Source organism: Cryptomeria japonica, chromosome 3 (genome assembly GCF_030272615.1).
Source record: "Cryptomeria japonica chromosome 3, Sugi_1.0, whole genome shotgun sequence".
Classification (NCBI taxonomy): Eukaryota; Viridiplantae; Streptophyta; class Pinopsida; order Cupressales; family Cupressaceae; genus Cryptomeria; species Cryptomeria japonica.
Window position 1 is genome coordinate 991989650 of NC_081407.1, and position 19087 is coordinate 992008736.

The window sequence follows — 19087 nt, forward strand, 5'->3', positions numbered from 1 at the left end:
AGAGTCTTCACAGTACATTAGGAACTTGAAAAATACCTCAGTTCTTAGAATATAATGTCCAAAATTTGTGATAGTTCTAACCCATACATAAGCCTATTTTTACACATTGGGATATCTAGGCTTTACATCTTTAAAAGAAGTACTCAAGAATATAATTGGATTCTCACCTCCTTAGTATTTTCTTTGAGTAAACATAGAGGCATGGTATGACCTAATACAAATAAATAATTGTAGAAAGGATTAGAGTAATATGAATTGATCATTATCGAAATTTCAATTATGGTTTTCTTGATCTTAGAAAACGTAGTCTTCATTGCTGGATGCTTTCTCATTATGATGTAGATCAATGAATATGATGTGCCCTTTACATATTTTCAAGGCAAAAAAAGGAGTAGATCAATGGATATGATGTGTATGGGAACAAGCACAAGCATATGAATGATAAGTTAACAAGATGTATGTATAAGGATTCGTGAACATTCTTTCCTGCTGTTTGCTGCCTTTTTTGGTTTTTTACTCTTGCAAAGCTCTTCTTCAGCTTCTACAAAATGTAATCTTATAATTTTCAATATGAAGTTATGAAGTTTTTTTAGAAAAAAAAAAAAAAAAAAATTTATGAAAAGAAAAATGAAGTGGTAAATATATAAATATAAGTGAATAATATAAAAATATCACCATTACAAATAGCAAGTATAATAATCAAATAAAAATGAGAAATTGTCGCTCTATGAGGATTCATTGGCTCCTCTCAGTGGCTGGCTCTTCTTAGAAATTGAATTAGCAATTTGACTTTATTGAAAGACATCCACAGAATATAGAACAGCTATACACGCATATTACAATTATGTCACAAATTACGATCAGTCTTAAATCACACACACTAAATAACATATTAAACGTTTTAGAAAATGTCAATTAATTCTGAATGTTTAACACTTTTAAACCTAAAAATCAAACTTTAATATATGTGATTTAAGAAGACAATGAAGATTGAACCTTCGCTAGTCGCCGGGATTACTTGTTCCGATAGAGAATTGGTGAAGTGTAGGAGATTATTTTGCAGCATATCTAGTCGTTGGTCTGTCAATCTTTCTAGGTATTATGGCTTTACTTTTCTTATAAGTTTTAAGTTTTGAGTAGATGGGGCGATCATCTTATAAAAAAAATATATCTACCCAGTTTGAGAAAATGCTAGCCTTCGCCCTACTTGTGTAGGCAATCTGTCTAACACATGGGTGGAAGGGGTCGACAAGAGGAATAGCAGTGTGTCAGAGCAGGTCTTGGTTGGGGTTCATGACAGGCGAGTGATGGTGTCATGTATGAGCAATGAAGATGAGGATAAGGATGGTGGGGCACTTAGCTCTTCCAGAAACTGCTCAAACATTGATGCAATATGGATAATTTTCAATATAGCTTGGCTTTATCAATTCATTGCCAAGAAAACGTGATTGTAACGGACTTTGACGTTTGCTGCTAGCAACTTTCGACATGAATCATATTTAAATGCATTGCTTTTTAATATTTTTTTAATAATGATATATAATTTTACAAGTAACATGTTTAAATAATTTTTTTTATATAATAGTGGTTAAGATCTTTAATATCACTTTTGTAAATTTAATGTAGTATATTTTCTAGACAATTCAGATACCTGTAAATTTTCCTTTCAAAAAAATTGTGCATATTATTCTTTTTTTAATTAATATATTCTTGTTTAATTTTTTCGGATTTCCTTACATACAATGTTTTATTTGATTATTCTAGTTGTGGTGTTCTAGTAATACAATGCTTTTCTTGTGATAAAAAGTTTTCACTTGAAAAAAAAAAATTTCTTTCAATTTGTACCGATTAATCGCCTCACAATAAGTAAATTTTTCTTCACACCCCTTTTTGTAGGATGAGTGAAACTAACATAGCATAGCTTGCTAGAATATTTTGACTCTTCCTTTCTCTTTCCACACAAATCACACAACATAACACAACTTGTTGTCCCATGAGAATCTATGCTTCCATGGATCACTTAGCATAACGCAGCTTGCTAGCTTGTGGAATCCATGTTTCGTTTCTCCTTCCCCATGAACGAATAACATAACATACCTTTATCTTTATGATTTATAAAATTGTAACCATTATCTAGCTCTACTTTGTGTTCTTGTAAGTATTCTCTTATAAAATTGTGTTCTACCTTTAAGGCACTACTATACCCTTCTATAGCACTATCCAAGTCATTGCTAACTATTGCTAATGGAGTACCATTTTCCTTTTGTCTACTATTATTGTCCTAGAGTTGCATTGACATCATATGCATGACTAATCCTATTAGGATCTCTATTACAGTGTTATTTGTCATGCATAGTTATACAATACTTGTAAATTCTAACTATTGCTAATGGAGTACCATTTTCCTTTTGTCTACTATTATTGTCCTAGAGTTGCATTGACATCATATGCATGACTAATCCTATTAGGATCTCTAATATAGTGTTATTTGTCATGCATAGTTATACAATACTTGTAAATTCTAATCACCATTTCCTATTGACAAGGTTAAAGTGAAATTAAATGAAATATATTCATCACCATCACTTGTCACAACAAGACTTATGGACAATTTTAATAATGGCAAAGGCTCATGAACTTTATGAGTAAAAAAGGATTCTAAGAATTGACTTGAGACCTTTTTTAGGAACCTATAGAGATATTCTACCATTCATCCCTATCCCTTCCTTATCAATTGCTTAATGACTTTTTTTTTGCCTAAATGGTTTATAAGATTTATCTAAAGATCACTAAGATCTTAATAGAGATTTTAGTATCTTAATGAAAGAGCTTATTGAAACATGACTTATAATCTTTGATAAACCCTTATTAGCAGTCTTGTGATTCTATACAATTTTAACAACATTTCTTATCTCACTTGTTAGGTACTCTCTATGCATGAAAGTTCAAATGTAATCTGACTCTTATTTAGTTAAATGAATATGTATGACTGTCACTTGACCCTTTTTCGTGAAAATTCAATAATAAATACCCTTCCTAATATGAGAAAATATATACATTTTATCTCACACGTTTAGACATATTTTAACAACATTCCCAGAGTACTCTTCAAATATATGCATTCTTGGATAGGAAATGAGCATGTACAAGGTATATTCATAGGCTTTATGGAAGTTTGAATGTATCAATCATCAGTAAAGGTTCTCCTTTAGTATCAATGTCAACATCTACCAAGGTAAAAGATGATACATGAGAGTAAGACAAGATTACACAAGGAACAAAGTATACAACAATTTATATAGGTAAATTGTTTTAAAAAAATTCATAGTTGACAATTCAACAAAGGCATAGCAAGGGTCTCTCATAGGTTTTCAACATTTTGTATGACTTGTATACAAGAAAACCCTTAGTATGACCTTATCATGGTTTATTCATTGCTCCTCCACTTTAATAACACAAATACTAGTATCAAGACTTTCACAAACAATTGCAATGAAGATAATACACAATTTTCCCCCTCCATACATAGTGACAAGACAAATCATTTCAAAATAACATGCAAGGTATAACGACTAAAAAAGAATTCCTAGGTCCTCTAGATTTATACCTCTACATGGAAAAGAAAAGGTTACTCTTAGGAGGTTTTGAACTTCCTCCACATATCTTCAACTTTCTTTGAATGTGTCTACACTTGAAAATATCTTATCATAGCTCCTCAAGGCATTGAAAGTGAAAAAAGAGAGGATTGTAACCTTCCATTAAAGCTTGATGGTTCTCTTGGCCATCATGGTTTGTTGCAACACAATAAAAGAGACCAAAAATAATAACAAACCTTGAATGGTTGAAATATTTGCAACATGACTTGATATTTCAAGACTCTTCTCACTCTAGGAAATAACTTCCAACATCTTATCTTAGAATAAATATTTAAATGATTCCTTGGAAGGCATTAAGGATCTATGAATTTGAACCAAGTAAAATGACTATCTTAGCAAACATGATCTATCTTGTTTAACAGTTATTTTGAACAAATAAGGGAAAAAATAGACCGCACAATACATCTTGATTTTTCTCTGAGAAGAGCCTATTCTTGATCATAAAAAGTATTTATTTTTATGCATCAGACACTTTATTAGGTTGAATGCAAGTGGGTTGGACACTCATTATTAATTAAAATATCACATTAATATACCAATCATCATTTGAAACATCATCTAGAGCATATTTTGACAAGGTATTTCAACATCTATCTCTTATATGGTATGTGTCAAAGCTTCTTTTCTAGTTGTCTTCATAGAAGCTACTTCTAAATCAAACTATTACAATACTATAATCCACTCGCCTCTTTTTTTCACCCAATTCTCTTTGCTTGAGTAGAGTCTTCACCACTAAATTAGGAACTATGACAAACACCTCAATTCTTAGAATATAATGTCTTTGTGCAATAGCTCTAGCTAATCCATAAGCTTGCTTTTTCACATTGAGATATGTAAGTTCTACATCTTGAAAAGGAGCACTCATGAATAAAATTGGACTCTCAACTCCTTAATATTTTATTTGGGTTAACATAGATGCATAGATATGACCTAATGCAAATAAATAAACATAGAAAGAACTAGATTAATATGGATTTACCATTATTTGAACTTCAATTATAGTTTTCTTGATCTTAGCAAAAGTAGCCTTTGCTTGGGTTGTGAACTCCACTTTTGCATCTTATTTAGCATCGTGTTAAGTTTTCTAACTAAATCTCAAATAAAACCAGTTATGGAGTTGAAGAAAGATTTATCTTAACCAAAATAGGACATGATTTCCTGCTTACTCATTGATAAAGAGGTTTTGAGTAGGGTTTGCATCTCTCTAGAACAATGGAGATCTTTGTTATGACCCCTAGCTTCCCTCCAGTCATTCCAAATAATATTTCTTTAGGTTCAATGATATATTATGATCTTTAAATGTTTGCAATAATTTTTTTAGGCCAACAATATGATCACCTCTTTTCTTTGGAAGAACAATTAGATAATCTATATATATGTATTTTCCAACTAAGCCTTTCAATGCAATATGTATTATCCTTACAAGGTGTCACCAATATTGATCAAAAGGCATCCTCTTATATGACAAATTCTTCCCACTTAATGATAAAAGATGCATTCAATTTATCTTCATGATTTACCATTGATTAATTGTGTCCAAAATATCCACGAAAGAAAATAAATCATCTATGATTCATTCACAATCTACAACACTTCAAGTCAATGGATAATTGTCTTTTCTAATTATGATATTTGAAATTAATACAACTTAATGTCTTTTTTTTCTTCCTAACTCACACGAGAGTAGTAGAATATCTGACAGAAAATAAATTTGGTTGTGTTCTGTCGGTGGCGGCTCTTCATAGCCTTTGAATTGGAGATTCAACTTTCCGAAAAGACGTCCAAAGTAGATAGAGCAGCGATACACCCATATTAATTACAACTATGCCGCGAATTTAGATGACTGTAGAAGCCAAGGAAGTTTAGATTTTTGGTCGTCGCCTGGATTACTTGTTCTGATGGACAATTGGTGAGGTATATAAAGATTAGTTTGCAGAAAATCTAGTCGTTCGACTGTCAAATCTTTCTAGCTGGTATTCCATTCATGATTGTCTCCAGAAACAGCTTTACGATTCTCATAATTTTAGATTTTGAGTAGATGGGCCGATCATCTTATAAAAAATAATAAGATGAACTTTCTCGTCATCTACCCAGCTTGAGAAAATGCCAGCCTTCGCCCTTCGTCATCTAACACATGGGAGGAAGGGGGTGCGTGGAGGGGCCCAGCCATTTGGCTTCCACGTAACGATATTTCCTCCATGGCGGCAGGTGCAATCCTTCCGCTTTCAGCGATATTTTGGCCGCGTCACACATGATCTTGATCATCGCACGGAGTTGATCTGCCCTTCCCACAAAGCAACTCGGCAGAATTTGTAGCAGCGCACTGTACTCTGCCGAGGGCCGAGCAATCTCAAATTGCGACCTGAAATCGATGTCCACCATCAAACGATCGTTGCTATTGTGGTTCAAAGAAGGCGCCTCCGTACTCACATCAATGTATTCGTAATGACCTGCAACAAATAAGACATATATAATCGATCAAAAAGAAATGGAGGCGCAATTTAATCATTGAACCAAACGAAGTGCATTTAGATCACTCCATTGCTCACCTGCAGGGTAGTTGTTAACTTGCTTCCACCGCGACCTGCAAATACATGCATCGTACCCTGCGCATCGGAGGTTCTTCATTACGAATCGTCGCACATAGCTTTTTCCTTGGCTTTCCATCTCAGTAGAAATGTCTGCCTTTTCTGTAGCTTTTATAACATCTCGAAGCAGTATAGCCTCAAGATTTTTATTGTCGGAGGAGGAAGAGATACCCTGCACATTCAAAGGGTTATAAAAGGCATTCGAAGAATTGAAGCAGAATGTGACTGTGTGCTAGTGGGAATGTACCTTAACGACGATGGCGAGCCAGTCTGCCAAAATAGGAATGGTGAATCCTCCCTCCGAGCCGTCGGCCTTGGTTCTGCACTGTGGAAGGCAACCGCCATCTTCTTCCTCAAGAAAGCTCATATCTATTCCGTTGTCGCTTCCGCTTTTGTTACCAACTGGATTTTTATAATCTGCCCTGGTTTCGCACAGCCTTGCTCGAATGGCATCATTCAAATAATAATTGACGCTCTTGGCCTTTATGCGCTGTGAATTTGCCTGAAGCGGCGGCATATGACCCCAACCGACACTGGGAAGATGCGCTTGTTGGGGTTTGAAGTTGTAAAGTGTGGAGGGGGGCCAGGGAAATTCCAGACAAGAGGAATTGCAGTGTCAGAACAGCTCTTGGTTGGGATTATTGGCAGGCGAGTCGTAGCATTATATAAAGCCCAATGTGAAGAAATATTCGTGTAGAAAAAGAATATGCGGCGGCATGATGGTGTCATGGATGAGGAATGAAGATGAGGATAAGGATGCCATGGCACTTACCTCTTCCCGAAACTGCTCAAACATTAAAGCAGTGATAATTTTTTTATAGACCTTTGCTTTATCCATTCAGTCATAATTTTTTATAGACCTTGGCTTTATCCATTCATTTCCAAACAAAGGCAATCATAATGAACTTTGACGTTTGCTGCCGGGAATGGTTTTTTAAGATCAAGAATATTATGTATAATTTATACATAAAAGTTGCACAATGAATTAAGTGAATCTTATTCATTTAATTATTCTTAATTTTTTCAATTAAATTTAATTAATATTCATATTTTTCTAATTAATCTTTTAATCAAATTAAAGATATGATTAATTCTCTTTCTTCTAGTCTAACTTATTAATTAAACTAAGGTTTGATTTTTTTTTTTCAATAAAAGTGGTTTATTCTACTAAACTTTTTTATTAATATTTTTTATTTTGTACACAAGATTCAAAGAGTATACCGGAGGAAAGAACCTTGGGAAGAAAACCTCCGGTCACAGCTCATAAAATAAACCTATAGTATCTAACAGATCAATTTATACATCCCGCCCAAAACCACATACAAAATGCGGTCACAACACATATAATATCAGTGTTACATAGAGCCCATATGGCAATTTGCAAACCCATCGGATAATTTTCAAATGTAGACTCCACAGCTGCTATCAATGGAAGAAGACAAAATTTTCCAAAGCTCTGTGCCAAAAACCTTCCTGCCAAAAACCCTCTTGCCAAAAAAGAAAGTATCAAAAAACCTTTGGAAAAACACTATTGTATCAAATACCATGAGATCGAACTTTCCTCCAGACAACGAACATGAATACTTGAAATGAAAGGGGAAAGTGGGAATAATTATCATCATAAAATTTTACATCCATGTTACTCAAGAAAATCACATAACTATTGCTGCAAACCTTCCCATACCCTAGAAGGAATTTCCTCAAAACCCACCTCTCGCTGATTAGCATTGCTATTAATGGCTAAATTTGCCAAATAATCCGCAATCTTATTAACTTTTCTGTAACAATGGGATAACAAAAAAGATTCAAAAAATTCTAATTTTTGTAAAATGAGACAAGTATATACTGCAAATTTTAACAATTCGATTTCTTTTTCATAACACATTGAATAATCACCATAGAATCACCTTCAATTATTAAGTCCTTAATTCCCAAAGAGATTGCCATATCCAATCCAAAAGACAAAGCATGAAATTCCGCATAATTGTCAGTTTTAAAACCAATAGCATGACACTTACTCGAATAAAATTTGCATTGTGATCATAAATTACCATGCCTACCCTAGCCAGCCCAGGGTTACCATGAGAGGCCCCATCAAAATTCAATTTAAAGTGCCCATGCAGAGGAGGTTTCCATCTAGCAGAGAATCTCTTACCAATTGCATCATTCTTTTTTAAAATTGAACCATGAGAGGGTAAAACCGACAACATCTTCCAAACTCTAGTAACTCTACTATCCCAGTGCGAAAAAAAAGTAAGATTTTCCAAATTCTTATAAATAAACAACAAAGCAACCTAAGAGATTGAAGACTCAATTTTTAATAGAACCTCAGACATGGGAGAACTTGTTTTTTTAAATATCCTGTTGTTACAAATCACAATAGATGGAGATATGATCCAAAGGCATGCATAAAAAGATGAGGCAAACATAAAGGGCCAAGATCTAAAATGGGAAATGAGATCCTTACCAATAACAAAGGATATATTTAACTTCTCAAACAACCACTGCCAGCATTCATAAGAATAATCATAATGTAGGAACATGTGTGAAGAAGATTCCAAATTTTTGTTACAAAGGACACAAGGGAAAACAATAGTAATACCAAGCCTGTCCAGTCTCATACCTGTAAGGACTCTATCTTGAACTGCCAACCAAGCAAAGGCTCTAGCTTTAGGAAGACAAGTCGAATGCCAAAAAAACTTATAAGGCCAGGATGATAAATCTTTAGCAACCATAAGAGAGTTGTAACCATCTTTAACAGTGTACTTACCAGATATACTCTTTGTCCAAATAAGTTCGTCCTCATAATCAGAAAGAAATACAATTCTATCCCCCAAAATCTTCTCAAAATCTAATTTCATACTTTGATCAACATCTAAGAAATCAATCGACTTCCATCTAGCTAGCTTAAGGGGTCCACTAGTCACAATTTCAAAATAATCTACTACAAAAACACCCCAAAGGGAGGAAAGAATAGTGATCAGAGGAGATCAATCCCTAATATTGACCAGAGGTGTGTGTCCATTCCATACTTCATCCCAGAATCTGACCTTTCTACCATTATGAACGATCCATGAGAGATGAGGCAAAGTAACTGATCTACATTTACAAAGGAAATTCCAAATAGCAGAACCCGAAGGCAAATTTGAGACTTTAAAAATGTACTCTCTCGGTCCATTATTTAAATATTTGGCAAACATAAGTTGTGCCCATAAGGAGCTAGGCTTGTCATATAATTTCCAAACCAACTTAGCACCTAAGGCAAAATTTTGATTCTCCAGACTCCGAATTCCTGTTCCCCCAAGTTCCTTAGGCAAACATACCTTATCCCATGCAATTAAAGGGAGTTTCTTCTTGCCATCTTTATTATTGTTCCAAATAAAATCTCTAAGAGTATCCTGTAAACTAACAATAATTGCTTTTGGAGACTTCAAAACATACAAGAGATATATGGGAACGACATTCAAAACGGACTTGATGAGAACAATTTTACTCGCCAAAGTTAACCATTTATGATTCCATGAGAGAATTCTTTTAGAAATGACCGAAATAATCTTATCCCCAAAACCAATCTTATCCTCTTTAACAAAGAAAGGAATCCCAAGGTAAGTACATGGAAGATTTCCAGTCCCAAATGCCCAAAAAGATTACAACCTATGCATAACTAGTTGTGATGTATTAAGGAAGAAAATATTTGATTTATCACCATTCACTTTCTGACCAGAAAACGATGCATAATTATGTATTATTCCTTTAATCACTTTTGCCTCAACTAACAAAGCATGTCCAAATAACAATGTATCATCTGCAAAGAGACAAAGAGAAATACTTTGAGGAATATTCTGAATCCTTATACCTTTCCAAAGCCCCCCCACTTTAGTAGCCCTAATAGCCCAACTAAAGGTTTCAGTTAGGAGATTAAACAAAAAGGGAGAAAGGATATCTCCCCATCTCAAACCCTTGGAGGAAGTGAAAAAACCACAGGGAGAACCATTAATTAAAATCGAGAATCCTGAAGAAGAAATACATGCACGAATCCATTTGACCAAGGCTTTGGAAAAACCTAACTTCTCAAGAACAACACATAAAGCCCCCCACTCTACTCTATCATAAGCCTTTATCATGTCTAGTTTCAATATCATGGCCAGGGTTCTTTGGGTGGAAATAGAATGCAGCACCTCATGTGCTACAATTGCACCCTCCGTCATCTCCCTTCCAAGAACAAAACCATCTTGCTCCAAAGAAATGATCCTAGGTAGAATTTTTGCCAACCTAAGGGAAATTGCCTTCATAAATATCTTATACAAAGTGTTACATAAAGAAATGGGACGAAAGTTAGCATAAGTATTAGTATCCTCATTTTTTAGGAATAATTGCAATCATTGTAGTATTAAGTTCTTTTAAAATAGACCTATTTCTCCTAGCTTCCTCGAGAGCCAATAAAACATCATTTTCCACAAAATCCCAATATTTTTGAAAAAATAAAGGAGTAAAACCATCTGGTCTCGGAGCTTTATCTGGATTCATGGAAAAGACATCACTCTTAACTTCTTCTAAGGAAAAGGGAGACATCAACATCTTATTGTATTCCAAAGATACTAAAGGAGGAATATTAGATATAATGTCATTGCTGAGATTTCCATTTTTCGAAGATAATAATGACTAAAAAAACCTAACTGCCTCTAAAGCAATGTCCTCCGGTTCCGTCAATAAATTCCCATTATGACACTGAATACAAGATATCCTATTCTTACATCTTTTAATCTTAGTTGAAGAATGAAAAACTTTTGTGTTCCTGTCACCATCTGAAAGCCATAACTCTCTAGATTTTTGTCTCCAATAGATTTCCTCTCTAGCTAGCACCTCCTCAAGCTATAATTTTAGTGACTTCAATTCATCCAAAACTTGTGGCACCATGCCATGTTGAAGCACATGAGTATTAAGACACTCAATCATATCTTGAATCCTTTGTTTCTCCTGAAAATGTTCTTAAAATGCAAGATATTCCATTCCCTAATATTCAATTTCAAATACTTAACTTCTTAGCAATCTGAAACATACAGGACCCAGAACAAAAAGGAGCAGAATTCCACCATTTCATAAGCAGAGGCAAAAAGGAAGAATCCCTAAACCACATGGGCTCAAATTTAAATGGAGACTTAAAAGAAGCCCTATCCTCAATAACTGAAAGGGAAATTGGAAAATGATCAGAACTTGGGACTGGTAGAATAGAGGAAAAGAATTCAAAATCTGAATCAATCCAATTCTCAGATAACAAAAACCGATATAATCTCTCAGCAATCTGAGATTAATCCCTTCTCATGTTTGTCCATGTGAAAACCCCATTCTGAGACTTACAATAAAAAAGGCTCATATCAGAAATGAAATCCCCAAAGTCATCCATAATCCTTTTATTAGGGACAACACCTCATCTTTTCTCATCTAAATCAGTGATAGCATTAAATTCACCCCCGAAGATAATAAAGGAACCATGGCTTAAGGGAGAATAAATCCTCTTTAATTCACCCCATAACATACTCTTTCCTTGAATTCCTGACGGAACATAAATGTTAAAAAGCCATAATTTAACCTTCGAAATCTTGCTTATAACTAAAGTCAAAATCCAATTTGTAGCAGATGCCGCTAACTATACCTCAATATTATAATTATTCCAAAGCAATGCCAAACCTCCTGAAGCACCACAAGCAGGAGAAGAAAGAAAATTCCACCTTCTCCAAGATGAAAAAACCAAATTAGTAGACTCCTTTGACAACTTTGTTTCTTGCAACATAAAAATATCACACTTAATTAAGTCCATCTGGGAATTAAGTCCATCTGGGACTTAATTAAGCGTCTCTTGTTAGGGGCATTTAAGCCACTAACATTCCAAGAAATAGTTCTCATTGTCCTCAAGGGGAGGCTGAAGCTCCCCTCTTCCCATTAATCGGAGAATACTCTTAGCCATTTGATTAAAATCCCTTTTCCCCTTTTGATTAAATTCACATTTAATTGAAAATCCCCTTTGCAAATAAATAAATCATTATTTTTTGGTGAATAGTTCCCCCATTTGAAAAACCATACAAATGCAAGTTGCATCCTCTTTTTGGCTAAATTAAATAATTTTAATTTACCAAAATTACCTATTTTCCCTCACCCAGTTACAAAATCCTACATTCCCCTAATCATTCTTCTAGAAGCCTTCTAATCCTATCCTAATCATGTCTAATCTCCTAATCATGTCCTTTTCCTAAATTTGAGGAGGTCACTTCTCAAGTTTGGAAGAAAGTCTTCTAAATGCATTAAAGGCTTCATTTCTTCAACATGTTAAGTTGTTGAGTTCCCCAAATTTTGAAGGACTCTTACAAATTTGTCCCCCAAAGTCCTATTAACCATTAATGGTTAATTCAATCTCCCCTCATGATTAGAGACTTTCTCTCTAACTTAACCCTCATATAACATAAGGGTCTCATCAAGCACTCATGGCTTTGATCTTAGTTATCCTATTAACCCTTGCACAAGAGTTTACCCCTTGGGTAAAGGCTTTATCCATTGGTTATCCACTAACCCAATCATAACCTTACCTCCTAAGGTAACCACCATGTCTCCTCAAGCATTTAATTCCTCTTACATCTCCTCTCAAGCCCTCTCAAGGTCAAATTTGTCAAATTGGGATTGGATTGAATCCCTCACATGGATTGACAACTTTCAATCCTAGCCCTTGTTGAGATTTCTCAATCTCAACCATCTATTTCTCTATTTTCCCTTTAAATAGAGCCCGTTCCTTCTTCAAAAGAATCAAATCTCTTTGTGCATCTAAATTATAGTCATTTTGCATGTTAAGGAGCTCATTCAAGTCATCTTCAAGCATTATTGCATTTGCATCATGTTTTAGGACATCATCTAGTTTAAATGCATATCTTTTCATAGATTAATTAACTCATCTAGTATCATTTAATCTTTAATTTGGAATCAATTTAGTTTCATTATCTTCATCATCTTGAGCATTTAGTCTTGCATCTTGCATCCTAGCTCTCATCCATCATCTTAGCATTCATTAGGATCTTAGTTGCATCTATTTTGATCCTAGAATCATTTAAATCTCATTCTCTAGGTTGTCATCCAAGAGATCAAGTGCTCTTTCAAGTGAGGGTCACCTTTAATCTTGAGGATCTTTAGAGATAGAGGAGCATGGAATGATTTTAAAGAGTCTAGATTCACTATCTTGTTTTATTGATTTCTAACCTCTAATGCAATGTTCCATGTGGGTGTTGGAGTTGTTTCCCTCACAGAGCAAGTTGACCCCACATTTCTAGCACACACTATGATCTAGCATTGCTCTTCACATTTAATTATAGGGTTGGGATAGGAAAAAAATATTTTTTTGAATAATTTTAATAATTTTATAGTTCTAATCTAACCATTGTTTTCTTATCCTAGTTTGTAGTTCTCTAAAACTTTCTTGTAAGGTTTTACATTTCTCTTTTGGAACTAGAAATTTAATGCAACACTTAGAATTTAGAGAATAGAGAAATAAATATCATAATAAAAAAAAGAATAATTCTAAAATAATAATAGATCTAAATTCTTTCCTTATCTGATATAGAGTTTATAAGAAAAAACAACAATCATAATGTACAAATAATTGAGTAAAAATAATTTAATTGAACACAATACCAGAATTAATTACCTTTACACAAAAATCAAAATTCTAAATTTAATCGATGAAACTAAAAATCACAAAATGAGGACGTTTACATACGTAGTCTTCTTCAAATTGGTGGAAAATCACTATTTATGATCATCTTATGGTGTTTCCAAAATATTCAGTTATTGAATTTGGAGTTGCTCTTGTCCATTCTAGTAACTTCTCCATCTAAGCTTAGTTGATAATTAGATTAAAGATATGACAAGACTCACTTACAATCTTTGAAGGATTCTATTTACAATCTTGAAAATCTTGACACATTGGTTTTTATAAAAATAAATAAGGAGGATAAAGAGATATTCTTTTATAAAATATGGTGGGTAGATCCAATCAATATTGTTTTCTATAAAATAAAACAATCACTAAGGTTGTAGTTGATACTCAAATTCAGTTAGAAGTTGCCTTGGTCGGCACCAAGAAAACCAAGGTTGGTGAATGAAGGTGATTTCTTAAAACACAGTAGGATTACACTCTCCAACCAAGAGTCTTTATCTTTGAACAATCATGGAAAAAAGTAATCCAGTGATCATTTTTCTACAAGAAACTAAATCCATGAGTACAAATAGCTCCAATTTTTTGTCAAGGCTATCTAGAAAATGTTGTGTTTCAATAATGGAAGATAAAGTTTCAATTGGAGATTTGGATATAATCTAGTCTAGCCATCCAATGAACTCCATCTCAGATATATTATCTTCTAACTCTTGGATAGTTTTCTATGAAATTTATTTAGATTCCAAGGAAACAAATTCCTTGTTAATGTTCCTCAATCCTCTCATATAAAGCAGTCTTATTGGGATGAAATATCTTCTATTTTGAGAGTAAATTTGGTAGAAATATAGATTATGGTGGGAGATTTTAATGCTGTAATTGAAGATACTAAAAAGAAGTGGGGTCCAAGGATTCAAGTAATAATCTCATTTCTTTCTTACTTTTTAACATATTCTAATTTATGGGATATTAAATCTTATAGCATTTGGTTTACTTAGTCTAATAAGAGAAAAAATCATTATAATTATTTAGCCAAATCAAATGTATTTTTGGCATCTACTTCTTCATTAAAATATGCTATAGATTTTAAGTTTGAGGTTCTAATTTAAAAAATAGATCATATTGAACTAACCAATATTTTTAACTTTTAATAAGGACATCTCCAGGAGGATTCCATTCAAGTTTGGAATGTAAGTGTAAGAAGTTGGGTCCACTTTTTATGGAATAGATGATTATAAGAAACAAAAGTGGTTCACAGACCAATTTTTTGAACCTTAGGAATTTTTAGGAGTTGTGTTTGTACCCTAGTGACATCAATAATAGAATAACTAGAGGTTATGTCGTACAAAATAATTACAATGCAATGCTTAACAAGATTCAAATATACAATAGACAAAAATCCAATATTAATTTGTATTGACATTTAAATATCTTTATATATTAACTCATAGAAGTTAATATAGTATCTTTTCTTATACTTGTCTCTTTTCTATTCTCTCTTTTTCTTTCAAATATGTCTTATCTTTCTCAATTACATATTATGTATTACATATATATCCATAAATTATAATATCTTACTATCTATACATATACATGACATCTGTGAGGTGTCCTTTACAACACACCCATATTCCTATTAGGCCTAGTTGGCATTGAAATTTGTATTCTATTTACAACCATTTTTGGTAGGTTTTTATGGCTTCTCTACCTCTAATGTGAATTCTAATATAACCATTTCCAACATCATCCCCCTTTTAAAGATATTTATTATCCTCTAGACATGCAAAATGTATTAACCAAGAACTAGAATATTTTTGTGGTCTCCTTTAGCTAGATAAATGTGCTATCCATTATTCCTTTACTTATTTTAGGGTATGGATTAGTGCATTCACCTAAGTTAAAATTTAGTCTACTTTTAATTTAGTGGTTATAATTTGTATAAAATGTGAATGGTGTAGATAATAAATAGTGTCATTTTTTTTGAATTTCATATATTATTGTTATTTCTTCTCTTTCTATAGCTCTGTAGTTATTTCTTTTATGTGAGTTTTCTACTTGCATAGGGTGGTCTAGACACCTAATTTTTTTTATTTCCAACTACAGTTGATTTTACCTCATCCTAACCAATTAAATAAATATTTTTTAGTTATTTAGTTTACCCTTTACCATTTATCCCTCACCTATAATTAAATAAATTTATATTCATTTAGTTAAGTCTAAAATTATCTTGAAATCCTCAAACTAAATCAATTAATTAAAATGACTAATTAATTAGTTGAATTGGGCTAATTAATATTTTGTTACCATATTTCTAATATATAATTCTAAGTCACTCTCAATTCTTGTCAACTCAATCCTAGCGATTCAACCCATTTACATGGATCAAGATCTAAACTTGTCATCATGTGACAAGTGTCACTACCCCCTCATGCTCACACATGTATGGGCATGCAAAGGTCATCTTATAGCTGCCCTACCTCTTACACATGTCATAAGGTAGAAACATTAACTTCTTTAGTTCTCTCCTTCGTGAGATTCCCTATTTATGCTCACACCTCCATTCCTATTGTGACAATTGTGTTAAAGTTGAGCCCTCAATCAACGCCCTCATTCTCATTGAATCTTAACAATCCATTTTATAATACATTGTTGCCATTGATTTTCTCCTTGAAAAAATATATTTTATTAACTCTTTGATTGATCATCCACACTTATCCTATCCTTGTGTTAGTATTTTATTCATTTATCAATCATTATATAAATATCATGTTGCTAATTTGAGTAGCCACATTCCATCTAACTACACAACACCAAAAGAAATAAATCAAATGAAGGAAGGTGTATTCACTTCAATTCAATTTGTGATACGAGAAGGTAAAAAGATTGTGTATTTAATTATTTTATCTATTTTGTGTATTTTACATTTTCTTCATCTTCACTTTAGCACACCCAATAGAAATCGCTTCCGTAAATCCTAACTAAAATCTGGAGTTTTTTTGTGTGATTTTTCATGTCACGGGTTGCAAAATAATAGTTGCACTTTATGGATTAGTACCTATGTGACTATTTTAGTGCTTATAATTTTGTAGAACTTATGTCGGACTTATTAGTGCCTTCGCCTATGAAGTATGATTTTGTTTTAGTTAACCTACTTCTAACTTCCCTTACGTCTCTATTATTTTTTCTTTTTGCCGAGATCTAAACTTTTTCTTGTAGGAACCTCAAATTAGCACTTATGTTGTATGTATTAGCACATGCATAAATCAATGCTTCTTCTACCTTGTGGTTTAGCACCTCCACCTATGAAGTATGAAAACTTGTTTCTATTTTTTAGTTTTAATTTTAGCTCTTTCGCCTCGTGTTTTAGCAATTGCAAACTAGCTTTTATCTCTATCTTGTTTTAATGCCCATTCTATTTAACACTTGCACTCTATCTTTGAGTGTTATTTCTTATAAAAAAATCTCTCGAGGGCTATGCCCCCAAACCTTTGTCAGCAAGGGGGTCAAGACCATCCTCGAGACCCACATCATAAAATGTACAATATATTTATCTTTATCTCAATGTAAACAATCATTTTATTTGATCATTTTTTCATCTAATCTCTTCTTGTGTAGCTCAAAATTAGAACTTTTCAAGATAAACATTAAAACTATTAAGATTTTTTTATATCCTATATTTGATGAAGATATTATTTTATCACTAGTATAAGTACATTTTATTTTGTTAAGGGGAATTAAACATTGTATGCTATGCTTGTGAGTCTCTCTTAGTTGTATACTTTTTCCTCACATTCTTAGGTGATCTTGGAGATCAAAATCATAAGTTGGTCACTTTTTTCTTCATTGCATCATTGTATCCCAAGGAACCCAATGTGGATATTCTCTTAGCTTACATTTTGTGTGATCTTGGGTGACCTAAAATAATTGGATAATTCACTTTAGGAGGCCTACTTAAGGATTTAATCACCCTAGGCAATGACCTCAAATATTGTGTTCTAGTTGAGTATAAAAGGAAGAGAAAAAATTAAAAGACACCCCTCTTTGAATCTGAATCTTGTCAATCATGTCTAAGCTTGTAAGAACTTTATATTTTGGAGAAGTTAAGGTGGAGAGTTAGTTACTCTCTCCTCTTGAATATTTGGCATTATTCATTTTCATCTATATATTTTGCCCCCATGTACCCTTAAATTATTTAGTGAACTCCCTAGCAACCTTGTTCATCATAGTTTAATACCTTTTGGTTGTTTCTTAGTGTGGTACAAGGTACAATATCATGATTGATGTTACTCACCATATGCCTTCTTGAAAATAGATAGAAACTATTGGGAAATGTGTAAAAATTCTCCAAAAAAGGGAACAGGTAAGCCCTTGTTCCATTGGATCCCTACCTATTGACCCTTAAAATATAGTTGCCTTGCACTATCTTAAGCTATTTTACTGTGCGACCCTACATTAAGTTAACATATCTACCTAAATAATTTTAAGCTTGCACAAGTTCCTGGTGTCTCTTCTTAGCTACAAAAAGTGCTACATACAAATCCAAAACTCCCTCAATCAAAATACTTTCTCAGGTGTTTTTTCAAGTTTGCACCTTAGTCAAGCAATTAAACCTTCAATCCTTCTGTAATAGATGGGAAATTAGGGTTTCACAAGTTATTCTTTGTAAACTATGAAATGTCATAACTTTCACATGCATCACATTAAAAGAAGGATAAAATCAATAGATCCAACCTCAATTCTATTCGGAAGAGGGTTGAATGCTAATTGGAGTCCTACTTCCTTTTTGTTTGAGTTGAAAATATAATTGAAAGGATCAAATCTAGGGTAAGGAGGTACATGCATGAACAAGAAACCTAGATTGAGTATACTAATTGATAATAAAATAGAAAATTCACAATAGGTACACAAATGAATAGGGAATCTGATTGTGCACTTGTGACTGATATTTGATGTTGATCTGGTAGGACCAATGTGTCACCCCAACACCTTGGTCCTTTGAGCTAATGTAGGAGATTCTACAACCTGAAGCAGTTTGGATGTCAACTATGAAATTTGATGTAGAATTATAAGGACCAGGATGACTTAGTGCCCTTGTCCGGGGACAGGGGCAACCTATAACCTTGGTCATAGAAAATCAGGTCCAAATTCTA

General features: G+C 33.3%; 1 protein-coding gene across 1 annotated transcript; it reads right to left on the bottom strand.

The window, feature by feature from the left end:
• Positions 1-5257: 5257 nt before the first annotated feature.
• On the bottom strand, positions 5258-6864 carry LOC131036774 (uncharacterized). The gene is made up of 3 exons (XM_057968761.2): positions 6492-6864; positions 6206-6416; positions 5258-6106 (listed from the first exon to the last, which is right to left on the bottom strand). Exons 1-3 carry the CDS (start codon positions 6759-6761, stop codon positions 5784-5786), a joined length of 804 nt encoding a protein of 267 aa, XP_057824744.1. The 5' UTR covers positions 6762-6864; the 3' UTR covers positions 5258-5783.
• Between the last annotated feature and the right edge of the window lie 12223 nt (positions 6865-19087).